We start from the raw sequence: 22138 nt of genomic DNA on the forward strand, positions 1-22138 counted from the left end.
TCAGTTCAAATTACGAGACCAAAGCTATTGGCTACTAGCCTGAACATAGTCCCATCGTAACGAACGAATGTACGTCATCACGTTAGGAACAATCGGATTTTCTGACAACTTTGTCCGACTGTGTACATGCAACACCTGTTTCGGACAAAATCCGTCAGAAAAAATCAGACTGATTTTGTGGTCGAAATGTCCAACCGTGTGTACAAGGGCTAATAGGTGGTTGAGAAATGAGATATGTAATTTATGCTCCTAGAACGCCTGATGGTGCTCCCTGCATGATGGGCCCCTGTATGTGGCCAGGCAGTGAAAAAGTCCCACACATGTGGTATTGTAATACTCAGGAGGGCACATGCCATTTGAGAGAAATAAGCTGTTGCAATGACAATTTTGTGAAAAAATAAAAATCTTAATATTTAAAAGAATTTTAGGAAAAAATTACAACTTCAAATAACTTACAATGCCTCTTACTAAATACCTTGAAATGTCTACTTTCCAAAAAGGGGTAATTTGGGGGGCATTTTTACTTACTTTCCTGGCTTGTTAGGGTCTCACAAAATGAGATAGGCCGCCAGTACATCAGATATGATCCATTTTTTTATGATTTGCACCATAGCTTGTAGAATCTAAAACTTTTTATAGTTTTTTTTTTTTTTTATAGTTAGTAAGGTTGAATAAAGACACCAGTCCATCCAGTTCAACCTGAGTTAGTGTCTACAATTGTCCCTATCCCCATACATTGCACACTCACATATGTCCCTACACTCAATGAGCCCACAACCCAAGGTCCCCATTCATATACTAGGGCCAATTTTGGACAGAAGCCAATTAACCTACCTGCATGTCTTTGGATTGTGGGAGGAAACCGGAGTCCCTGGAGGAAACCCACGCAGGCACAGGGAGAACATGCCAACTCCAGGCAGGTAGTGTCGTGGTTGGGATTCGAACCAGCGACCCTTCTTACTGCTAGGTGAGAGTGCTAACCACCACACCACTGTGCCGCCCGACACACTTTCACACAGACCAAATGATTTCCACAAATTTTGGGTTGTTTTTACCAAAGATATGTAGCAGTATAAATTGTGGCCAAAATTTATGAAGAAAAATTACTAATTTGCAAAATTTTATCACAGAAATTAAGAAAAATTCTTTTTTTTTCAAAATTTACAATTTTTTTAATTTATAGTGCAAAAAATAAAAAACCCAGAGGTGATCAAATACCACCAAAATAAATCTCTATTTGTATGAAAAAAAGGACAAAAAAATAATTTGGGTACAGCATTGCATGACTGAGTAATTGCCAAATTGAGAGAGCACTGAAATCTGAAAAATGGTCTGCACAGGAGGGGGGTTTAAGTGCCCAGTAAGCAAGTGGTTAATATTGCATGTTCTAACACTTGAAGAAGGCATTGGTAAAAGAAACGTATAGAATCAGCCTGTTTGGCCTTTCAGCCACCAATGACTATTTTCTTGTCTTTCTAGTATACTGCAAAGAGTAAAACTGAATGGTTACTTCCTACAACACAATGAGATTGATTTACCAAAGAAAAAAAGGCTGTTCACTTTGCGAAAGAAAGTTGCACCGTGCAAGGAAATTTTATCTAAATCTTAGTAACTGTTGTGAAATTCCCTTGCAGCAAGAACAGTCTATTTGGCTTTAGTAAATCAGCCCACCCTGAGGCCAGTAGCTAAATGTGTTCTAATTTTTAAATGTTTTCTTTATTTCATTTCTTGATATTCTTTCCACACAGGTGTACGAGCAGTTGTACGATACTCTGGATATCACAGGCAATGCAGAAATGCGAGCACATGCCACTGCCAAGGTAAGTTTGTCTTCTTGTGGTGAGCCTTTATTAAAAAAGTGATTTAACCCTATGGTCAGTATGTGTACACTAATGTCCCCTGACCTAATTGAACAATATTCAAGTCCAGTTATTGGCCACTCCAGCCAGGCCTGCAGTGAAGATTGGGCTGGAGGACAGGAGCAGCAGAGGAAGAATAGGGGTTAGGTTGGGTTTTTAATTTTGAAGATAGGTTTCCTTTAAAACAAGAGTTCTTTACATATAATCACAAAAATAGTTGTGGTTATTAGAGAAATGTTTCAAAAATGAATTGATACCATGATATTCAACCATTTACTCTGTGATGCCCTAGTTGTAATGGCTACTAGAAGTTTGAACTTGCATTATTCGTTTTCTATCTGATTCTTGTGAAGGAATTGCCAAAAACATTGGCTGTCCCTATCTATGTTACTATTTCTTGTATTAGAGAGAATCCAGGTATATAGACTAATCATTTTTTTAAATCCAGCCCTGAGGTTTCTTATGGCAATTTATCTGCCATATGGCCTTTCCAATTATTGACCAATATTTACAGTGGTTTTTGAAAGTACCATCTTATTTTTGGTCATTTTTGTCAATTTATCATTTATTACTCTATATAGAAAAGTGGCTTTTTAATTGTTCTTAGGGGTGGCTTCTCTTTTTGTAAATGTAATTCTTAATAGGAAGAACACAGTTGGCAAAGTGTTAAGCCTCATACACACAATCAGATTTTCATCTGGGAATTGTGTGATGACAGACAAATATTGGATGGCAGGCTTGTAAATTTTCGGAGGACAACAGTCTGTTGTCAGATTTTCGCCTTGTGTGTGCACAAGTCCGTCACACAAAAGTCCAAAATACAAACGTGAATGCTTGGAAACAATGCTCACCAAACACGACATTAGCAGAAGGTGCCCAAAGTGTGGCATTTAAAGCGGAAGTAAACCCATCGATCTAACAGTTTGAAAAAACAGTTACATTCCCGGCATGCCGAAAATGCTAACTGTCACGTTGGTTGTACTCTCAACCAAACTGTCAAACTATCCAATGGCTGGTGTCATAACTGATCACATGTGCAGCTTCATGGCAGTTAAAGATTAAACGGAGGCCAAGATGGCAGCTTCCTTGGCTAAAAATTATAGGAGGGTTTACTTCCACTTTAAGATCTGAAATTCCACATAAAACGTCACTAAGGCGGCGTACACACGGGCGGACTGTCTGCCCAAACTAAGTTCGTCAAACAGTCCGCTCAAACTTTTGAATGAACGAACTTGCCCACACACGGCACTTTTTGAGCGGACTAATACGGCAAACTAAGTTCGTCGTACTAAGTCCGCGCAACTTTTGAAATGAACGGACTCGCCCACACACGCGGAGGACAGTCCGCTCATTTCGAGCGTGTGTCAAGGTAGGCGGGGCCCGCGACGAAGACGTCGCGGGCTCTGCCGCCTGGAATGTACTTAAAGGGGAACCCCAACGCCGAAAAAAAATCGGCGTGGGGGTCCCCCCAAAGTCCACAACAGACCCTTGTCCGAGCACGCTACCAACCCATGTGACATATACCATGTGACACCGCCCCATTGTCACTATATAAGTGGCCGCACAGCGCGGCTCTGGCATTCCGGCCGGAGAGAGCGTCGTGTCAACATCTCCTGGAGAAGAAGAAGAAGAAGAAGAAGAAGAACGGAAGGCGGCGACGGCGGCGACAGAAGACCGGGCCACCGCCTGTAAAAGAGCTATAAGAAGGCGCGGTGGCCCGGCAGAAGAACCGAAGAGGGGGACAAGACCCCCGAAGTCGGGAGAAGAGACCGGCGGCGGGGAGGAAGAAAGCTGGACTCCTCCGCTAGCAAAAGAGCTACAAGAAGATAGCGGAGGAGTCCGGCGAGAAGACCCCCGAAGACGGAAGACCCCCGGAGCTGTGCAATAAAATATTTTATCTCGTGTGTTGTGTTTTTTTTGGGTACTTTTATTTTACAGGTGAATGGGTAGGGGTACATTGTACCCCATACTCATTCACATAGGGTGGGGGGCCGGTATCCGGGGGCCCCCTTATTAAAGGGGGCTCCCGGATTCCGATAAGCCCCCCGCCCGCAGACCCCGACAACCAACGGCCAGGGTTGTCGGGAAGAGGCCCTTGTCCTCATCAACATGGGGACAAGGTGCTTTGGGGTGGGGGGGCCGCGCGGCCCCCCCTTCCCCAAGGCACCCCCCATGTTGAGGGCACGCGGCCTGGTACGGCTCAGGAGGGGGGGCGCGCTCGCTTGCCCCCCTTTCCTGGCCGGCCGGGTAGCGTGCTCGGACAAGGGTCTGTTGTGGACTTTGGGGGGACCCCCACGCCGATTTTTTTTCGGCGTTGGGGTTCCCCTTTAAGTCCATACCAGGCGGCGGGTCTCGAAGTCTCTAAATGAGCTGACTTTTCTCCGGGCGGGAACAGTTCGTTCATTTCGAAAGTACAGCGGACTGGCCCACACACGGGCGGACTGTCCGCTCAAACCAAGTTTCAGCGGACAGTTTTACGGAAATTCCGTAAGACTTTGTTCGTCAGACAGTCTGCTGAAACTGTCCGCTGAAGCCCACACACGAGCGGACTGTCCGCTGAAACACTGTTCAGCGGACAAAGTTGGGCGAACAGTCCGCCCGTGTGTACGCGGCCTAAGTTCGCGTTTGTTGGCCAACAATTATGTACCGTTTGTATACAAAACAAGTTCACGGCACACACCCTTCAGACAAAAGTCTGGCGCTTTGTCTGTGGAAAATCCGATTGTGTATACGAGGCTTTAATCTAGGCCACTTTATATTTTTCTAATCATACCATAAAGCACATATCTGTAAGACAGTTTATTACACTAAATAGAGAGAGTAATGATTTTAAAGAGAAAATTAAGGATTTGAGTGAGTGATTTAAGAGTATCCCACCTGGGTTATTAATAAAGCATAATAAATTGCCTTGGGGATGGATAAGAAAGGGAAAAAGAAGAATGCTAAAAATGTACAGTACCCCTGAGAGAAAAAAGAGTAAGTACTTTCAAAACCCATCAGATTTTCAGCATGGCATATAGTTTTGATTTTAAAAAAGTAGAAAGAATTATTCAGACATTGATCCAAGCTATGCTAAGGTGATATCAAAAATAGCTTATATTTGTTTTATCATGCCTTATTTAAAAAAGGAAGAATGTTACATAGAACAAACACCTGACCTGTTCTTTCCATTGTGCTATAAAATACATTAATCCAATATCATTTAGATAGCATGGTGGCATAGGTGTTTAATTTTTTTTCTCCATGACTGGTAGAACTATAGTGAAACTCCTTAAGCATTTTTGCACATTCTGGGGAACACCAAAAATAAGTAAAAAAAAAGGTGTTTGGTAAAAAGAAGAGGCAGATACAAGGAGAATTGGGAGAGGCAGAGGGACCAGGGAGATAAAATCTGGAGAGTAAAGCTGGCCATACTCTAGTATACTATAGTAGAAAATAGTTTGAATCTCTTTTGTTTGTAAGACATTTGTTTGAGTTTCTAACGGTTAGTCAAATCAACATTCATTTTCGACTGCAGTGATGAAAAAATTCAAAGGAGCAGAGTGGAATTTTTTTTCTTGGACAAACTGATTTCTAGTTATGTATACTGTTTTCGTTTAGTATAATTTATTGATTCCAGAATGTTAAAGACAAACAAAATTTTTAGGTACTATCGAACAAATCAATTTGCAAAGTCATTGGCTGTACTGAGAATGTTCCTATGAAAATCTAGCCACCTTAAGGACAGTGATACCCTAAAATGGGTATATGAAGTGGGTTATAATCTAAGCTGCCCCCTGTCATATAGGTTTTGTATTCTTAAGAACATCGATACTCCAACCAACAGAACCATGTACATTAGCACTTTTCTTCCCTATGTTTTAAAGCAGCAGTAACTTCCAGCACTGTATGAAGGTCATTGAGATTCTTAACCCCTTCCTACCCACACTAGAGCCGCAGGCAGCATGCTCAGTGATCCTTTGGACTCAGCTGATCACAGATCAGGGTAAAGGGCTAATCACAGCAGTCATTGGTCACAGCTGATCATGGAAGTAAACACAAGCAGGTTATCTGCCTTTCCTGCTTTCCAGACGGACACCGGAAGTGACGCTGCTGGGATTTATGTATTGTGCGGTCTTATTTTATGTGAGTAGTATTTTCATTTTTTTAATAAATACTACACCATAGCAGGCCCCTTATTTTGTTTTGAGTATTTTCAAGTCACCCTCGTGATCTACCTTGGGCAAAAAGAGGGTGATCTGGACAGGAGAAGCAAAAACAGGAGCCAGCCTATTTTGGGGATTTAATGGTTTACGCTGTTCACCTTACAGCAGTAAGGTAATTATGTAGTACGTCCACGGGCTCTGTGGACACCAAGGAATCACCAGTGTTTTTGTACACTATCTGCCACTTGTGTGTGATCTTCCACTGACTTCACTGTCGCCTTGAAGATTTTTTTTCACTTTATATATAAACTTTCACCTCAGCAGCACTTTGCACTTTAGATTTTACTATATGGAGTTTTGTGAGTCACGGACTTGATTTATATTAATGTGTCACACATGTTTATTTTTCATTTATTTTTCATTTATGTTTTACTATTTATGCTAATACCCTCATTATTTGATTATTGATTTCATCTTTTTTAAATATATTTTTTCATTTTTATATGATCACTGTGAATATTGTGGTTATCTAGTAGCACATCAGCACTTTATATGGTAGCACCATTCACTTTAAATTGTAAAATTATTTCGCCCTTGATTTAAAATTTACATTTATTTATTTCATCACATTATACTGATACTATCGCATTAGGAGCGCAACACCACTTTATAATATTTTCTGGCCTTGTATTGTATAGATTTGGGTGAGTCTGGAGAAGAGTTGTGCAGGAAGATTGTGTGGGGTGTTACCAGCTCTTGGCTGTTCCAAGGGCCCTTACTTTGTTTATATGTGTGGGCATGCTGTATTCTCAGTCAATCTGGGTACTCTCCTATCAGACCTTACTGTGTTACACCCTGAAGTACATCTTGTTCTGATAGTTTGAGTCTGGACAGCCTCAGATGACTGGTACTGATGAGTGCTGGAGAAAGGAAGGTGTTGTGCTATGGCAAAAGGCAACAATGCTGGCACCGAGGGGGTCGTGTCTAATGGATGCCGGAGTAGTGCCACAACTGGTCCTAAACAAAGTTAAAAATACTTGAGACCTGAGACCAGGGTACTGGTGCTGGTATCGTGCACTGTTTCAGCATCAGGTTAAATGGTACTCAGCAGGGTACACTACCTTGGGGAGTCTATTGTACATCTCCTCTGGCCCTTGGCATGGATATAGCAGGAACACCGGGTTGTACCCCGATCATCCCTGAAGACAGGTTTTATAGCAAACCTGACATCCCCTTACACCTACTGAACCTTCCGTTGGGATTCGGGAGGAGTTAAAAGTTGGGTAGATGGGAAACAGGTAGATAGTGCCAACAGTTTGTGCAGGGCATGAATAGAAGGGCCCAGTTTATGATCTAAGGGGAGGAGGGTGGTACAAAAATAATAGCTGCTGAGAATTATCTGATATGGATTTGGCTGGGGTAACATTTTAGGTGGAGGCGAGGTAGGCTTCCCGGAATAAAAGAGTTTTTAGAGATCACCTAGTGGTGGTTAGGGTAGGAGCTGGATGGACATATTGTGGTCGGGAGTTCCAGAGTTTCTGGAGCAGTCCTGATGTTGAGCATGGAAGGAGATAACAAGGGACCTGGAAATCAGGATGTCTTATGCCGCGTACACACGATCGAATTGTATGGCGTACTTAGTCCGTCATACAATCCGGTGGACAATCCGGCAGACTTTCTACCGAGCGGACTTGGCCACACAGGGATACACAAAAAGTCAGACGAAAGCTTGCGCGATGACGTACAGCACGTACGACGGGACTAGAAATAGGAAGTCCAAGACACAGCAAAGCACCCTTTGGGCTCCTTCTGCTGACTTTGCGTTAGTGGAAGTTTGGTTAGAGACGATTCGCGCTTTTCAGACTTCAGCTTAATTTGTCCGTTTTCTGCGGCGCAGTCTGCCTGTGAGGTTTGTATCTGTCTTTCGGTACACGTGGATCAGTTGGTACCTGTTGTTAGGCGCTTCTGGTCCGCTCGTTTCTGGGTTTCAGATCGTTCTTCATAGGTCTGGCTGTTCTTCAGTGCGTTCAGTTAAGCTTGTTTGTCCAGCCGACCGTTTCAAAGCCATGGAGAGTGGACGTACTCGTTCGCGAGTTCGTGCTATATGGGGGCTTGGTGTTGGGGTTAATACTTTGACCCGAGCCCAGTCTGTGAACAGGGCGAGGAGGAGTTCATGGACAAAGAATTGGTTGCGCCAGCGCGACCAATTCTCACATATGCCTTTACTCCGTGAGATCCGTGAGAATGTCTGCTGGCTTTGCTGACCCCTTATATCAGCAGGCAGGATTCCTGCATGCGGCAAGCCATCACTCCGGAGCAGAGGCTCATCGCCACGTTGCGCTACTTGGCGACAGGGAGAAGCCTTCAGGACCTCAAGTTCTCTACAGGCATCTCCCCCCAGGCTTTGGGGATCATTATTCCAGAGACCTGTTCTGCCATTATTCGGGTCCTGCAGAAGGAATATATGAAGGTAAGTTTGTTCTTTTAATATTGCATTATATGCATTGTATGTTTGTATTAATTTCATCATGACTTTTAATATCCATGACAGGAATATGCTGTGAATGTCCCCTTTATATGAATACATGCAATTGTTTTATTTACTTATTTATTTTTTGTGTCATTTTTTTATTGCTTTTACCTTTTTGTGTCCCACGTGCATATTTGCCTTCACTAACGTCCCCAGCATGCAATCCTGGGCCCATATACACCCACAGCCGAGACTGTTTTTCTCTAATTCGTATTGGCAGCTCCATTGTACTGTTTTACTGCCCCCCACCCTTTTGGAATTGGTTTCAGGGATTGTATACTCATTAATTAGGTACCCACCCTTTTGGAATTGGTTTCAGGGATTGTATACTCATTAATTAGGCCCCCACCCTTTTGGAATTGGTTTCAGGGATTGTATACTCATTAATTAGGCCCCCACCCCACTCACCCACATAAAATGTCCCCTGGTCCATCAGAGGGCTGAGTAATCTGGGAATTGGGCCGTATCTTTTTTTTTTTTTCAGAAAAACATTTTCAATATTTATGTTTAACTGCTGTTCCAAAATGTTTTTGAGTTTTATTTGTTATGAATTGTTTAATGACTAATTTTTTTTTTTTTACCTGTGTTTGACTCTCCAGTTTCCTTCCACGCCACAGGAATGGCAGACTGTGGCTTCCCAGTTCGCTGCCCGTTGGGACTTTCCCAACTGTGGAGGGGCGATCGACGGGAAACATGTGCGGATTGTGCCCCCACCCCATTCGGGGTCCTACTACTGGAATTATAAGGGGTTCCATAGTGTGGTGTTAATGGCGGTGGTGTCAGCACAATATGACTTTATCTATGTGGATGTGGGGAAGAACGGCCGGATGTCAGACGGAGGAATGTTTAAGCAGACCGAGTTCTGCCACCGTCTCATCACTGGTGGCCTGGACTTGCCACCAGATGCTGATAATGTGGGGGGTCTACCTTTTGTTTTTATCGCTGATGAAGCGTTTGGTCTGAGTGACCATTTGATGAAGCCCTTCCCCCAAAGGACCCTCACCCCGGAGAGGAGGGTTTTTAATTACCGGCTGGCCAGAGCAAGAAGGGTTGTGGAGAATGCCTTTGGTATTATGGCCAGCCGGTTCCGTCTGTTTTTGACAGCAATAAACTTGGCAGAGTACAAACTGAACTATGTCATTCTCTGCTGCTGCATTTTACACAACTTTTTAAGAAAACATTCAGGAACCCATTACCTGCAGCCAATTGGGCCTGAGGCCGGACAAATTCCTGAACTCACAGGGCTGGATCCTGCCCATCCTGGCTTAGCCCCCCAAACAGCACGTGAGGTGCGTGACCAGTATGCAGGGCCGCTGATAGGGCAGTACAGCCAGCCCTGTTTTACCGGGCCCGGCCCCCAGCAGCTCCACAGGGGGGCCCGGACAACTTTACAGTTAATTTCCAGCTATTACAAAATAGAGCTTTCTAAACTTCACCATCGTTCCCCGCTACTACTTGCTTAGGGAAGGGGGTGTAATTATATTTTCCTGGACCCCATCAGGTCATCAGAGAGGCCCAGGAGGTGAGAGCAGTGTTTGGACTATTTCTTGTTTTTCGGGCGGATGTACATAAAAGCGCACCGCACATTGCTCTGCTTTTTAATTAGTTCCGGCCACTGCTGCTCACTGCCTTCCCTGGAGGAGGGATACTACGATGCTCCGCTCCACTGGCTGCCGAGACCTCATGTGCCGAGATCGATGTGACTTGTGAGGTAACACTCTGTGACTGACAAGGGAGCAAGAACCCAGACACCGTGGCTGCAGTGCACACAGTGAGTGGAGTACAGAGGATAGAATCCTCACTGTGTGTCGTTTACACACTTAGCATGGTAAGTTATGATTACTCACGCAGGCAGCACAGTCAGCATGTGCTCTGTAATCTGTCACAGTGTGTCATATTGCGGTTGGGTGCTTACTTTGTTATGGCTGTACTGGGTTAGAGATTGTAACACACAGTATAGTCAAAGTCAGAACCCAAAAGCCATTTGACACTGACAGATCCATGACAGAACACATGCTGACTGTGCTGCCTGTGTGATTTTTATAATGCTGGTAAGGACGCAGTGAGATGCTGCTTTACACTTGCATTTGGGGGGCAGTAAACATGTGCCCCCCAACCACCCACCAACCACTTCCCTTTAACCACTTCCTGTCCAGCGCCCTACTGGTAAATTGCTGATTTGAAAGGGTGAAATCTTGATTATCGCTACAGCAATGATCAAGATATAATTTTTTAGACCCAGCAAATCCACACAAAGTAAAAGTAATCTTAGTGGCTAAGAAGCCCCTCTTATATTTTATAGGCAGTCAGTTGAAGGGGGTTCCATCACCATCCCACCACCACCTTTACTGGGCTCTCTGTGCAATCAGGGGTCCTGTTAAGGATGTGAGCAGCAGCATCCAGTTCCTGAGACACAGTGAGGGGAACTGATGTCGTTCCTCCCACTGTGTGACATCAGAAACCTGAAGCAATTACCGGTACCAGTTTGAACAAGCATCTGATCAAACAGATCTGGGTTTGATCAGATGCTTTGGAGGCCAGAGGATAGGTATGGGGTCTAATAGACACCAGATCTCTCCATAAAGGGGGCCTGTCACTGCCCCATGCTATCACTAGGGATGTTGTTCATTAATTCTGATAGCAATAAAAGTGATACAAAAAAAATTAAAGACACAGTCTCTGTCCCCCTGTACTGATAAGCCATAATGATTGTGTGCGCATATGTAAATGGTGACAAATCTGCAGAAGTGGGGACAGGGGAGGGGCCTGGGGTGGGGTTGAGGGAAGGATTAAAGGGGGCCCCATCAGGTAGGCTGTATGGGGCCCCATGAATTCTAACAGCGGCCCTGCCAGTATGTCACCTATTTTAATGGTAGGGGGGCTATTCCAATGCCAGCTGAGCAATAAAGATTTCCTTTTGTTCAAATTTTGAAGTTTGGTTCTTGTTTGCTTTTCAAGGTGGCTGTCTCCTACATTCTCCTAATTCAGGGATATGCAATTGGCGGACCTCCAGCTGTTGCAAAACTACAAGTCCATCATGCCTCTGGGTCTCATGCTTGTAGCTGTCAGTCTTGCTATGCTTCATGGGACTTTTAGTTATGCAACAGCTGGATTTCCACTAATTGCATATTCCTGTCCTAGTGCATTTGTATTGCAAAGTGTTTTTTTTTTCCCAATAGGAAATAAGGTCCTTTGTCACAGAAAACACAAAATTACTTCCCAAAATGGTATTGAGTATTGAAAGAAGGAGACACACACACAGACACATATCTTTTTAGAAAAGTTGTAATAGTGCACATTGAAACAAGTGCCTTTTTTTTTTTTTTTTTTGGTAAACAATATAGATTTTTTTTGTAAACAATATATATATATATTTTAATTTTTTTGTAAAGAATAAAAAATCTAGATATATACACACATACATATTTGTTGGATGTTAAAAGTTGAACTATTTACATAAAACAAGGGTAAAAGCCAAATTTAGAAGATGTGCACCAAAAATTGGTAATGTCAACATGTGCTATCTCCCATTATGAGTGATCAATGGATGCGTTTTGTGGGTGCAATCCCTTCCTCTCACATACTAGAATGAGGAAGGGGTTGCAAACACAAAATGCGTACATTGAGATCCTCTGATGGCACATAGCACATGTTGACACACTGTGTGCATCTTCTAAATTTGGACTCTAAAACTGAATTAAAATTTGCAAAAACCTTAAATGATTTTTGCAAGTAAATCAAGAACATGATCTTGCATTTTAGGGAAAAGGGGCTTAGATTCTCCCCAAAACATCGATCATGTTCTTCATTTTCTGCTGAATGGTGTCCAACTGCCTGTGCATGTTGCGGATCTGGTTCCGCATGGAATAGATCTCACCATTCCAGGCCATGATCTGCCCAATCAGTCTCTGGGCGCTGTCAGTTGTGAATGGCTCTGTGGCTTGTCCTTCTACAACCAGATCATCACCTAAAAAAGGTGTAGATAAAAAAATAGTGTTAACATATGCAGGCATTAATGGTTTACCTTAAGCTGCGTTGTCAGACACTCACTTTGTGGGGTGTGTACCTCCACCTCTGGCCCCTCCACCTCTGGCGCTGGGCTGGGGTCCTCTGGCACTGGGCTGGGGTCCTCTGGCACTGGGCTTGGGCTAACTGCCCAATCAGCCTGGTGAGGTCGAGGGGTCCTGGGCTGCTCCAACTCATGTCTGAGTCTTTGTTCCTCTATGAGAATGAAACAAACAAAAAAAGGTAGACTTTTAAGCACAGTGATATTTGAATCCATAAATCTGAATATTAAACATTGGTTCGAAGTGGTGTACAATTATTAGCTAGTTGTTACAAAATCCTAGTTGAATACATCATTTAAATTACCTTTTAGGCTGGGTTCACACTGCTGTGATGCGTGAAAGCTGAAAATCTACTGTGGGTTCCCACATTGCATGCCTCCCGGAGGCAGTTCACACGACCCTATGCAAACTGCTGGGAGTGTCAGTGAAACCTTTAATGACACCCCCAGATCAGTTCGCATATTGCGGTGCGATCTGCAAACTCAGACAGGAATCAGATCGCATGGTGTGAACACCCATGCGATCCGATTCTGCTGTGGCTTAAAAAAAGGGTCTTGTACAAGTTTGTGCCGGATGCCATGCAAATTCTGCCATACTACCTGTATGGCTGAAATCGCATCGCACAGAGATCACATGTGATTTGCACTGCAGTGCGGTGCGAACCACATCCGATCTCATACATAGCAGAAGTGTGAACCTAGCCTTTAAACAAACTGTGATACTTTACATCATTTAGCCAAGTTTCATAGATGGACACACCAGAATCATCCCCTTGAGTCCCTGTGTGTGATTATCTCAAAAAATGTTCTATGATGTCCCAAACTACACAAAATTATTCACAGTTGAGATGTGGAACTTATATATCTATATCTTAATTACAATACATTACACTGAATAAAGTGATGAATCAGTTGTAGCTATAAAGATATGTACACAAGGATATCCTAAATTGAATGTCACAATTCAAGGTATCATTAACAACAATAAAATAAATAACAAATTAAAAACCTAAACCAATACTATATACTAATACGCGCCATTTACGTACAGTCATACGAACGATCAAGCAGACGAATGTTTAAATACGCCAGATTTACCAACTTTTACGAACGGGTAGGTACGAACGTCAAAATAAGCGCAAAGTACTCACTTTTTGTGAGCGCCTTTTTTATTCTCCTGTATTGATCAGGCTCCCTGGATTTTATATCCGACCAGCGTTTGCGGAGTTGATCTTTAGCTCTTCGGACACCAAATGTGTTCTCCAAAGTGCTCACTACTGTACTCATTATTCTGTCCTTCCGGATATTGGGTTTGGGATAGGGGCCATTTTTCCCATCGTAATCTTCCTTTCTTAAGATGTCCACCATCTCCACCATCTCTTCGAAAGACATTTATAAATATATTCCAATGGCTGAGATATACTATATATGTGTTTCTCGTGCCTCTGCAGATCCTTTTGGGGATAGGAATGAGGGATCCCTAAAAGGGGCTCTTATCGCGGTCCTCCGGCTTGATGAAATAAGGAGGAAAAGACTATCTGTCCTCATTTCAGTGTTAATTGATATACGTAACATATGATAACAACGACAAACAATAAAAGCAACTTACCAGATACATGGGGTAAGATGTTATTCTGTTGAGTATTATGCATATTTCATAGTCCAGTTGCTCATTTATATTTTAGTTTTTCTCTTTTTTAATTCTGACTTTCTATAACCCTGTTTGCAATCTCCTTAAAGGAGAAATATATTACCTATGTACTAAATCTGGGGATGCCATTCATGGAAATGGTTTAGTTGCTCCCTTTCTAACAATTAATCTGTTTATCCATCATTGATATGTAAATTATGTCCCTGTGTTTGAAAAAATGTTCTTTTGGTGATGGTTTCGCTGCTGTTAGGGCTGATTTGTCGGACTGGAGCGAATCCACCACTAGACTGATTGAATCAGATAGGTCAAACCATGTAGGTGGACATTTCTCATGCCCTTGTTTTGGGCTTACTGTGTGTACAGAAATACTGTGTATTTGTATTAAAACAAATTTTCTTGTATAATTTCAGTTTTTTTGTTTGCTGTATGCTGCAATTGTCCTGAGGAAGCTCTGAAGAGCGAAACATGTAGGAAAGAAACAATGCAGTCTAAATCATATATGAATGTGGTAATGGATGGAGTCATATAAGCTCACATACCAACTTCTTTATATATGTACCTTGTATTTTGTATGTTAAATGGATGTAACTGTCTATTTTGTTCGAAAAATGTTTTTTGTACACGAAATAAAAATTTCAATGATTTTATATATGGTTTAAGCATATTTAGTGCCGTCAAAAAAGTCCCGGGGGTTGGTTGCCCTCCAGTCCCTTCTCTTCTCATTCCCTTTCCTTTGTATAATTTTTATGGGATGTGGCACTTTTTGAACATGTAGAGAAATGTAATAAGACCACTAGCCTTTATCTATACATATCTTTTCTCTTCGAAAGACATGTTTGTGGCCTTAAACCTCTTCCTAGCTCTGGAAGCATTGGGTTAAGGGCTTTCCTCCGCGCTGCTCTCAGAAAATACGTCCGCCATCTTTATCTAGCTACTCTCCCACAGCGGAACGAGGGTAAAAGGGGCGGGGAAATACGGTCACAAGGAACGTCAGGGGCGGGCGACGTAGGCGGAGCTTGACGCATGCGCTGTATATAAAGCGTTACCGCGAGGTCGTACGTTTGTCCGAACGGAAGCAGCGAAGTGATACACACGACGGTAACGGTGACGCTTTTTTGATTTTTTAGGGTTTTAGGCCTGCGTTAGGACCGCATATAGTGGGATTTTACATTGTGGATGGTTAGTTGATTTTAATGTGGGTTGGTGATTGAGTGGGGTTGGTGTTTTGTGTGGGTGTGTGTGGGTAGTGTGGGTGGGTGGGTAGTGTGTGTGTGTGTGTGTGTGTGTGGGGGGGGGTGTGGGGGGGGGTGTGGGTGGGTGTAGTGTGTGTGTGTGTGTGTGTGTGTGTGTGTGTGGGGGGGAGGGGTAGTGTGGGTGTGTGTGTGTGTGGGGGGGTAGTGTGTGTGTGTGTGTGGGTGGGTGTAGTGTGTGTGGGTGTGTGGGGGTAGTGTGGGTGGGTGTAGTGTGTGTGTGTGTGTGTGTGTGTGGGGGGGGGGTGTGGGGGGGGTGTGGGGGTAGTGTGGGTGGGTGTAGCGTGGGTGTAGTGTGTGTGTCTCGCCTACATTGTCACAATATAAATAGTGTGCGTTTGGTCTGACATTAGTATTTGTTTTGTATCTTTTTTTTTTTTTTTTTTTTTCAGACATAAAAATGCAAAAGTAAAGTCCGAACCCTTTTTTAAGGAGGAGGCATTCCTCTCAAAATTCATCGAGCTCTTTAAGATGCACAGGAACCTGTGGGAGGTCAAGCACCCACTATATTCAAACCGTCCTGCCCGGAAGAAAACACTGGGAACACTTTTGAAGTTTGTGCAAACCCGACTCCCCCAGGCAGACATTACGTTTGTGGAGTCCAAAATTTAGGTCCTGCGGAACATGTATAGGCGGGAGCGCAACAAGATCATAGAGTCCCGCACATCAGGAGCAGCAGCAGATAAGATATATGTACCTAATGCCGCGTACACATGAGCGGACTGTATGGCGTACTTAGTCCGTCAAAACACATTTCAGCGGACAATCCGCTCGTGTGTGGGCTTCAGCGGACTTTTTCAGCGTGCAGTCTGGCGTACTAAGCATTTCGGTTTTTTCGAAATTCTGTTCGTCGTACTTTGGTTTCAGCGGACAGTACGGTCGTCAGTATGCTAGTTCGACGGACTAAGAATGGCGCATGCCCAGAAAGGATTTACACGGCGGAAGGGTGCTTTGCTGTGTCTTGGACTTCCTATTTCTAGTCCCGTCGTACGTGCTGTACACGTCATTGCGCAAGCTTTCGACAGACTGTTTGTGTATCCGTGTGTGGTCAAGTCCGTTCAGTGGAAAGTACGACGGACTGTCCGTCGGATTGTATGACGAACTAAGTATGCCATACAGTCCGCTCATGTGTGCGCGGCATAAGGCATACTTAGTTCGTCATACAATCCGACGGACAGTCCGTCGTACTTTCCACTGAACGGACTTGACCACACACGGATGCACAAACAGTCCGTCGAAAGCTTGCGCGATGACGTGTACAGCACGTATGACGGGACTATAAATAGGAAGTCCAAGACACAGCAAAGCACCCTTCCGCCGTGTAAATCCTTTCTGGGCATGCGCCATTCTTAGTCCGTCGAACTAGCATACTGACGACCGTACTGTCCGCTGAAACCAAAGTACGACGGACAGAATTTCGAAAAAAACAAAATACTTAGTACGCCAGACTGCACGCTGAAAAAGTCCGCTGAAGCCCACACACGAGCAGATTGTCCGCTGAAATGTGTTTCGACGGACTAAGTACGCCATACAGTCCGCTCGTGTGTACGCGGCATAAGCTGTGGTACTACAACAGACTGCATTTTCTGGATGACCCGTCAGAAGCCAGTCAGTCACTTTCCACTCTTCCGTCTATCCTTCCCTCCACCTCAGCTGAGCCACCATAGGAAGATCCAGACCCTTCCTTCCTGGAAGAAGTTGATGCGCCCAGCTGGAGCCAGGTATATTTTATTTTAGAAAGTTTGGATTGCTCAAATATTAATGATGTAAAGTTCAATGTTTGAATTGCTTCCAAATCTAGGATTTCATCACAAATTAAATTAGATATAAGGATACAGTAGTTTCCACAAATGTGGCTAAAATCTTGGTGAACTAATGGAAAAATTATGGTGTCAAAATGATAGCCTTTTGGATTTCAAGACAAATATATTTGCAAGTGAGAACTGTAAAATTGTCAGTGATTGATGAGGTCAAAATATATACATATTTTATTTATTTATTTATTTTTTACACAGGATGAGCTCACCCAGGAGGAGGCCGGGACCAGTGGTATGGAGGAGGAGGCCGGGACCAGCCACACGCAGGAGATAGCTGGGCCCAGCAGGAGTCAGACAGAAAGTCAGGTCCCTCCCCTCCGCATAGCCAGCAAAAGGCCCAGGAGGATGACACAGACAGAGGATGAGTCATTGGCGCTAATACGTCAAGCGAGCCAATTGCTTAGCAAACCCCCCAATCCTGAAGAGGCCTACGCTACCTATTTGGCCAGCAAGTTGCTGGAAATGGACAAGGGACAACGCAACTTGTGCGAGGCTATTTTCTTTGATAGTATTCAGAGGGGTTTGAAGGGTGAGCTAACACCAACCACCAGACTCTACAACACAGACCCTACTGCTCCTCCTCCTCCTCCTCCTCCTCCTACCACAAGTCCACCACCAGAGGCACAGCCTCCAGCGAAGCGTGGAGGGAAGGCTACACGGAAGAGTCGGAAGTGACTGCCTGGCTTCAGTCTGCTCTGACAGAAGACGCAGGCTGTTGTAGTACCACAGCCTGGGGACATAGATGTCATCTGCTGCTGTTCCTGGTCTGTGGGATTGCAGGACCATGTTGTGCTCCCTATTTTCATGTTTACACAGGATCTGAATTTTGGTGGCCACTGACTTGATGTGTGCCTGGGGGACAAAAGGCTTCACAAACTTCAAAAGTGTCTCCAGTGTTGCCTCCCTCTTGATTTTGTTTTGCACAGACTAAAAATAAAGATTTTTTTTCCCCAAAATAATGTAATATTTTTTTTTGGATTAAAAAAACAGAGTTTATTTGTGAGTAGGCAGGTACATGTCAAAAGACTATGGGGGTTATTTACAAAAGGCACGTTCATGTTAACAAAAAAATGCTAACTACAAGTGCAATTTTTATTGCACTGCAAGTGCACTTGGAAGTGCAGTCGCTGTAAATTTGAGGGTAACATTTGAAATGAGGGGAAGCTCTGCTGATTTTGAACATTCAATCATGTGTAAGCTAAAATGCTGGTTTGGGTATCTATCTATCTATATCTATCTATATCTATCTATCTATCTATCTATCTATCTATCTATCTCTACTTACATAGTCTGCTTGGACAAAAAAAAAACACAAGTCCATCTAGTTTAACCCCCCCCCCCCCAAAAAAAAAGCAAAATAAATAAATAAATTTAAACTAACAATAGTAGTTCCAAAAATATATAGTAATAGATAAATTATAAAATTATATAAAATTATATATATATATATATATATATAATTCAAAAAAGAATAATCATAACTAGAAATATATTAACCAAAAATCTCTATATGTATGTATGTATGTATATGTGTGTATATGTGTATATATATATATATATATATATATATATATATATATATATATATATATATATATATATATATATATATAATTTTTTTTTAAATTTATTTATTTATTCTCGAATTGGAATATTAATCATAAGATGAGGATGAATAAAGACATTTGGGATAACTCTGTGTGAATATAAGCAGCAAAGCAACTTCACTTTTCTCACATTATGAAGAAGAAAAGAATGTTCTATATTAAAAGATCACAAAATTAGCAGCATGACGAATATGCTAGCTTCAATGCGAACACTAGTTTTACAAGACAGAGCGCTTCCGCCCTGTAAATCCTTTCTGGGCATGCGCCATTCTTAGTCCGTCGGACTAGCATACTGACGAACGTATTGTCCGCTGAAACCAAAGTACGACGGGAAGATTGGAGTGCAAACCGACCTTCTTAGTACTCCGGACTTCACGCTGAAAAAGTCAGCTGAAGCCCACACACGATCGGATTGTCCGGTGAAATGCGTTTCAACGGACTAAGTACGTCATACAATTCGATCGTGTGTACGCGGCATTAGGAGGAGTGGAGTGGACAATTTGGGTGATATCTCAAGATCGAAAGAGGCAAATCCAAATATCTCAAACTAAGGTTTCTTAATGGTAAAAGTTTATGCAGGTACTGTCTTAGGGCCACATCTTTAGTAAACGCCACCCTGTTGCTGTCCTGATGTGGGTAGCTATTAAGAGACTGATGTAGAGTGTAAGGTGATGGACTTTATTATTAATGCGACTTACAGCGATCTTTCAATGACTCTATAGTTTCAGAACTTGCTTAGAATCAACAGAGACATCTTACCCTGCTGTGGAATTTTATCTGGAATAGCTATCTGACAAAGCCTCTTCTCTGGCCATCTGGTAGCACAATAATGTCACATCAAAGGATGTGGGAGGTAGGAAGGAAACAGGAATAACCTAGTTATAAAATGGTAGCTGGTAAGAGAACACTCCACCCCCATTGACTCATTGTAGCAGTTTTAGCATATGGAAGGGGGGGGGGGGCGGAGGGTTTGCAAGTGTGTATATATTGGAACACAAATCACTGGTAGTGATGGACGAACTTCCGACGGGACGTTTTGCGAACGCGGCTGATAGTTCGCGAACCATAACGTTCGCGGCGGGCCCCATTGACTTCAATGGGAGGCGAACTTTGCAAACCTACAGGTCAAATTTGCAGCCACAAAATAATTACTAGCTGTGCAAACATAGTCCCACCACATGGCCAATGACATAGCACATGTATGAGGTAAATCTGGGATCGACAACTACAAGCATTCTTTTTTTATATGTGAAATTGTTGTGACAATTCAGGACTGTGGAGCGCATGAAGGCAATGGAGGAGAGGGAAGGTCAGGGTAGGCAAAGAAGAGGGTGCAGGAGATGATCACCAGCAGCGTGACATACAGCAATGACACCTGCACTGTGATAGAGTGATCTGACACCAGCACCGTGATAGAAAGCACTGACATCAGCAGCGTGACATAAAGCACTGACACCAGCACCGTGATAGAGAGCACTGACATCAGCAGTGTGACATAAAGCACTGACACCAGCACCGTGATATACAGCACTGACAGCAGCACCGTGATAGAGAGCACTGACATCAGCAGCGTGACATACAGCAATGACACCTGCACCGTGATAGAGTGATCTGACACCAGCACTGTGATAGAGAGCACTGACATCAGCAGTGTGACATACAGCAATGACACCTGCACCGTGATAGAGTGATCTGACACCAGCACTGTGATAGAGAGCACTGACACCAGCACCGTGACATAAAGCACTGACACCAGCACCGTGATATACAGCACTGACACCAGCACCATGATATACAGTACTGACACCTGCACCGTAAGCAGCCCCAGGAGGAAGTCAGCATAGCACAGGGATGGTGGGAGCCCCTCATAATATGCACAGCAGAGGTACAGCCCCAGGAGGAAGTCGGCACAGCACAGGGATGGTGGGAGCCCCTCATAATAAGCAGCTCCAGGAGGATGTCAGCATAGCACAGGGATGGTGGGAGCCCCTCATAATAAGCAGCCCCAGGAGGAAGTCAGCACAGCACAGGGATGGTGGGAGCCCCTCATAATGAGCATAGCACAGGGATGGTGGGAGCCCCTCATAATGAGAATAGCACAGGGATGGTGGGAGCCCCTCATAATATGCACAGCAGAGGTACAGCCCCAGGAGGAAGTCAGCACAGCACAGGGATGGTGGGAGCCCCTCATAATAAGCAGCCCCAGGAGGATATCAGCATAGCACAGGGATGGTGGGAGCCCCTCATAATAAGCAGCCCCAGGAGGAAGTCAGCACAGCACAGGGATGGTGGGAGCCCCTCATAATAAGCAGCACCAGTAGAAATATGACACAGAGAGGATGAGGAGGGTGCAGAAGAGTAAGTCTGAGTGAGCCAGTCAACCAATTATGGTGCTTCCTTTGACGTAATCGCACGCACCTTCTGCAATTTCCCACTTTGGCTCAAGCCTGTTGCTCCTGCCCTACCCCTACCACCCCTGTGGAAGGGCCTGCCTCTTCCTCTGCCTGTCATTTTTTAAATGACCCTGTGACAAAACTCTCAGTCCCTATACTGATAAAGGACTGCTGCAGAATAGGGCAGCAGTCAGCAGTAGTGCATCTCAACCCTATATATTGTGGACCTATACCAGTCCTTAAGGAATAGCAGACTGTACCTCACTCAACCCTATGTACTGTAGTACCCTATACCTTACCAGTCCTTATAAGGACCTTTGTGGAACTAGTAGGTTGTGAATGATTAGCAGACTGTACCTCAGTCCCTATACTGATAAAGGACTGTTGCAGTATAGGGCAGCAGTCAGCAGTAGTGCACCTCAACCCTATATATTGTGGACCTATACCAGTCCTTAAGGAATAGCAGACTGTACCTCACTCAACCCTATGTACTGTAGTACCCTATACCTTACCAGTCCTTATAAGGACCTTTGTGGAACTAGTAGGTTGTGAATGATTAGCAGACTGTACCTCAGTCCCTATACTCATAAAGGACTACTGCAGCAGAAGGGCAGCAGTCAAGTATAATATTCTTTCTATATTTGGAAGAAAGAATATTATACGTGTACAAGCCTATTACCATACCAGTCCTGAAAAGAACCTTTGTGGACCTAATAGTAACAGCTACTGATTAAACTGACTGTCCCTCACTGCCACACACAGCTTCCTGCCTGTCCCTATTTAAACTGACAAAACACAGGCTGCTGGAACAATAACTTGA

General features: G+C 43.7%; 1 protein-coding gene across 1 annotated transcript in view; it reads left to right on the plus strand.

Annotated features, from left to right (window-relative positions):
• Positions 1–22138, plus strand: part of LIN7B (lin-7 cell polarity scaffold B) — a 1167120-nt gene that overhangs the window by 354779 nt on the left and 790203 nt on the right. The window contains exon 3 of the mRNA XM_077467159.1: positions 1749–1820. Within this exon, the coding sequence (XP_077323285.1) occupies positions 1749–1820 (72 nt within the window). The remainder of the gene's footprint in view (positions 1–1748; positions 1821–22138) is intronic.

This window comes from Lithobates pipiens, unplaced genomic scaffold (assembly GCF_037356315.1).
Source record: "Lithobates pipiens isolate NorthernLeopardFrog02 unplaced genomic scaffold, aLitPip1_a1.2 Scaffold_48, whole genome shotgun sequence".
In the NCBI taxonomy this organism is placed as follows: domain Eukaryota; kingdom Metazoa; phylum Chordata; class Amphibia; order Anura; family Ranidae; genus Lithobates; species Lithobates pipiens.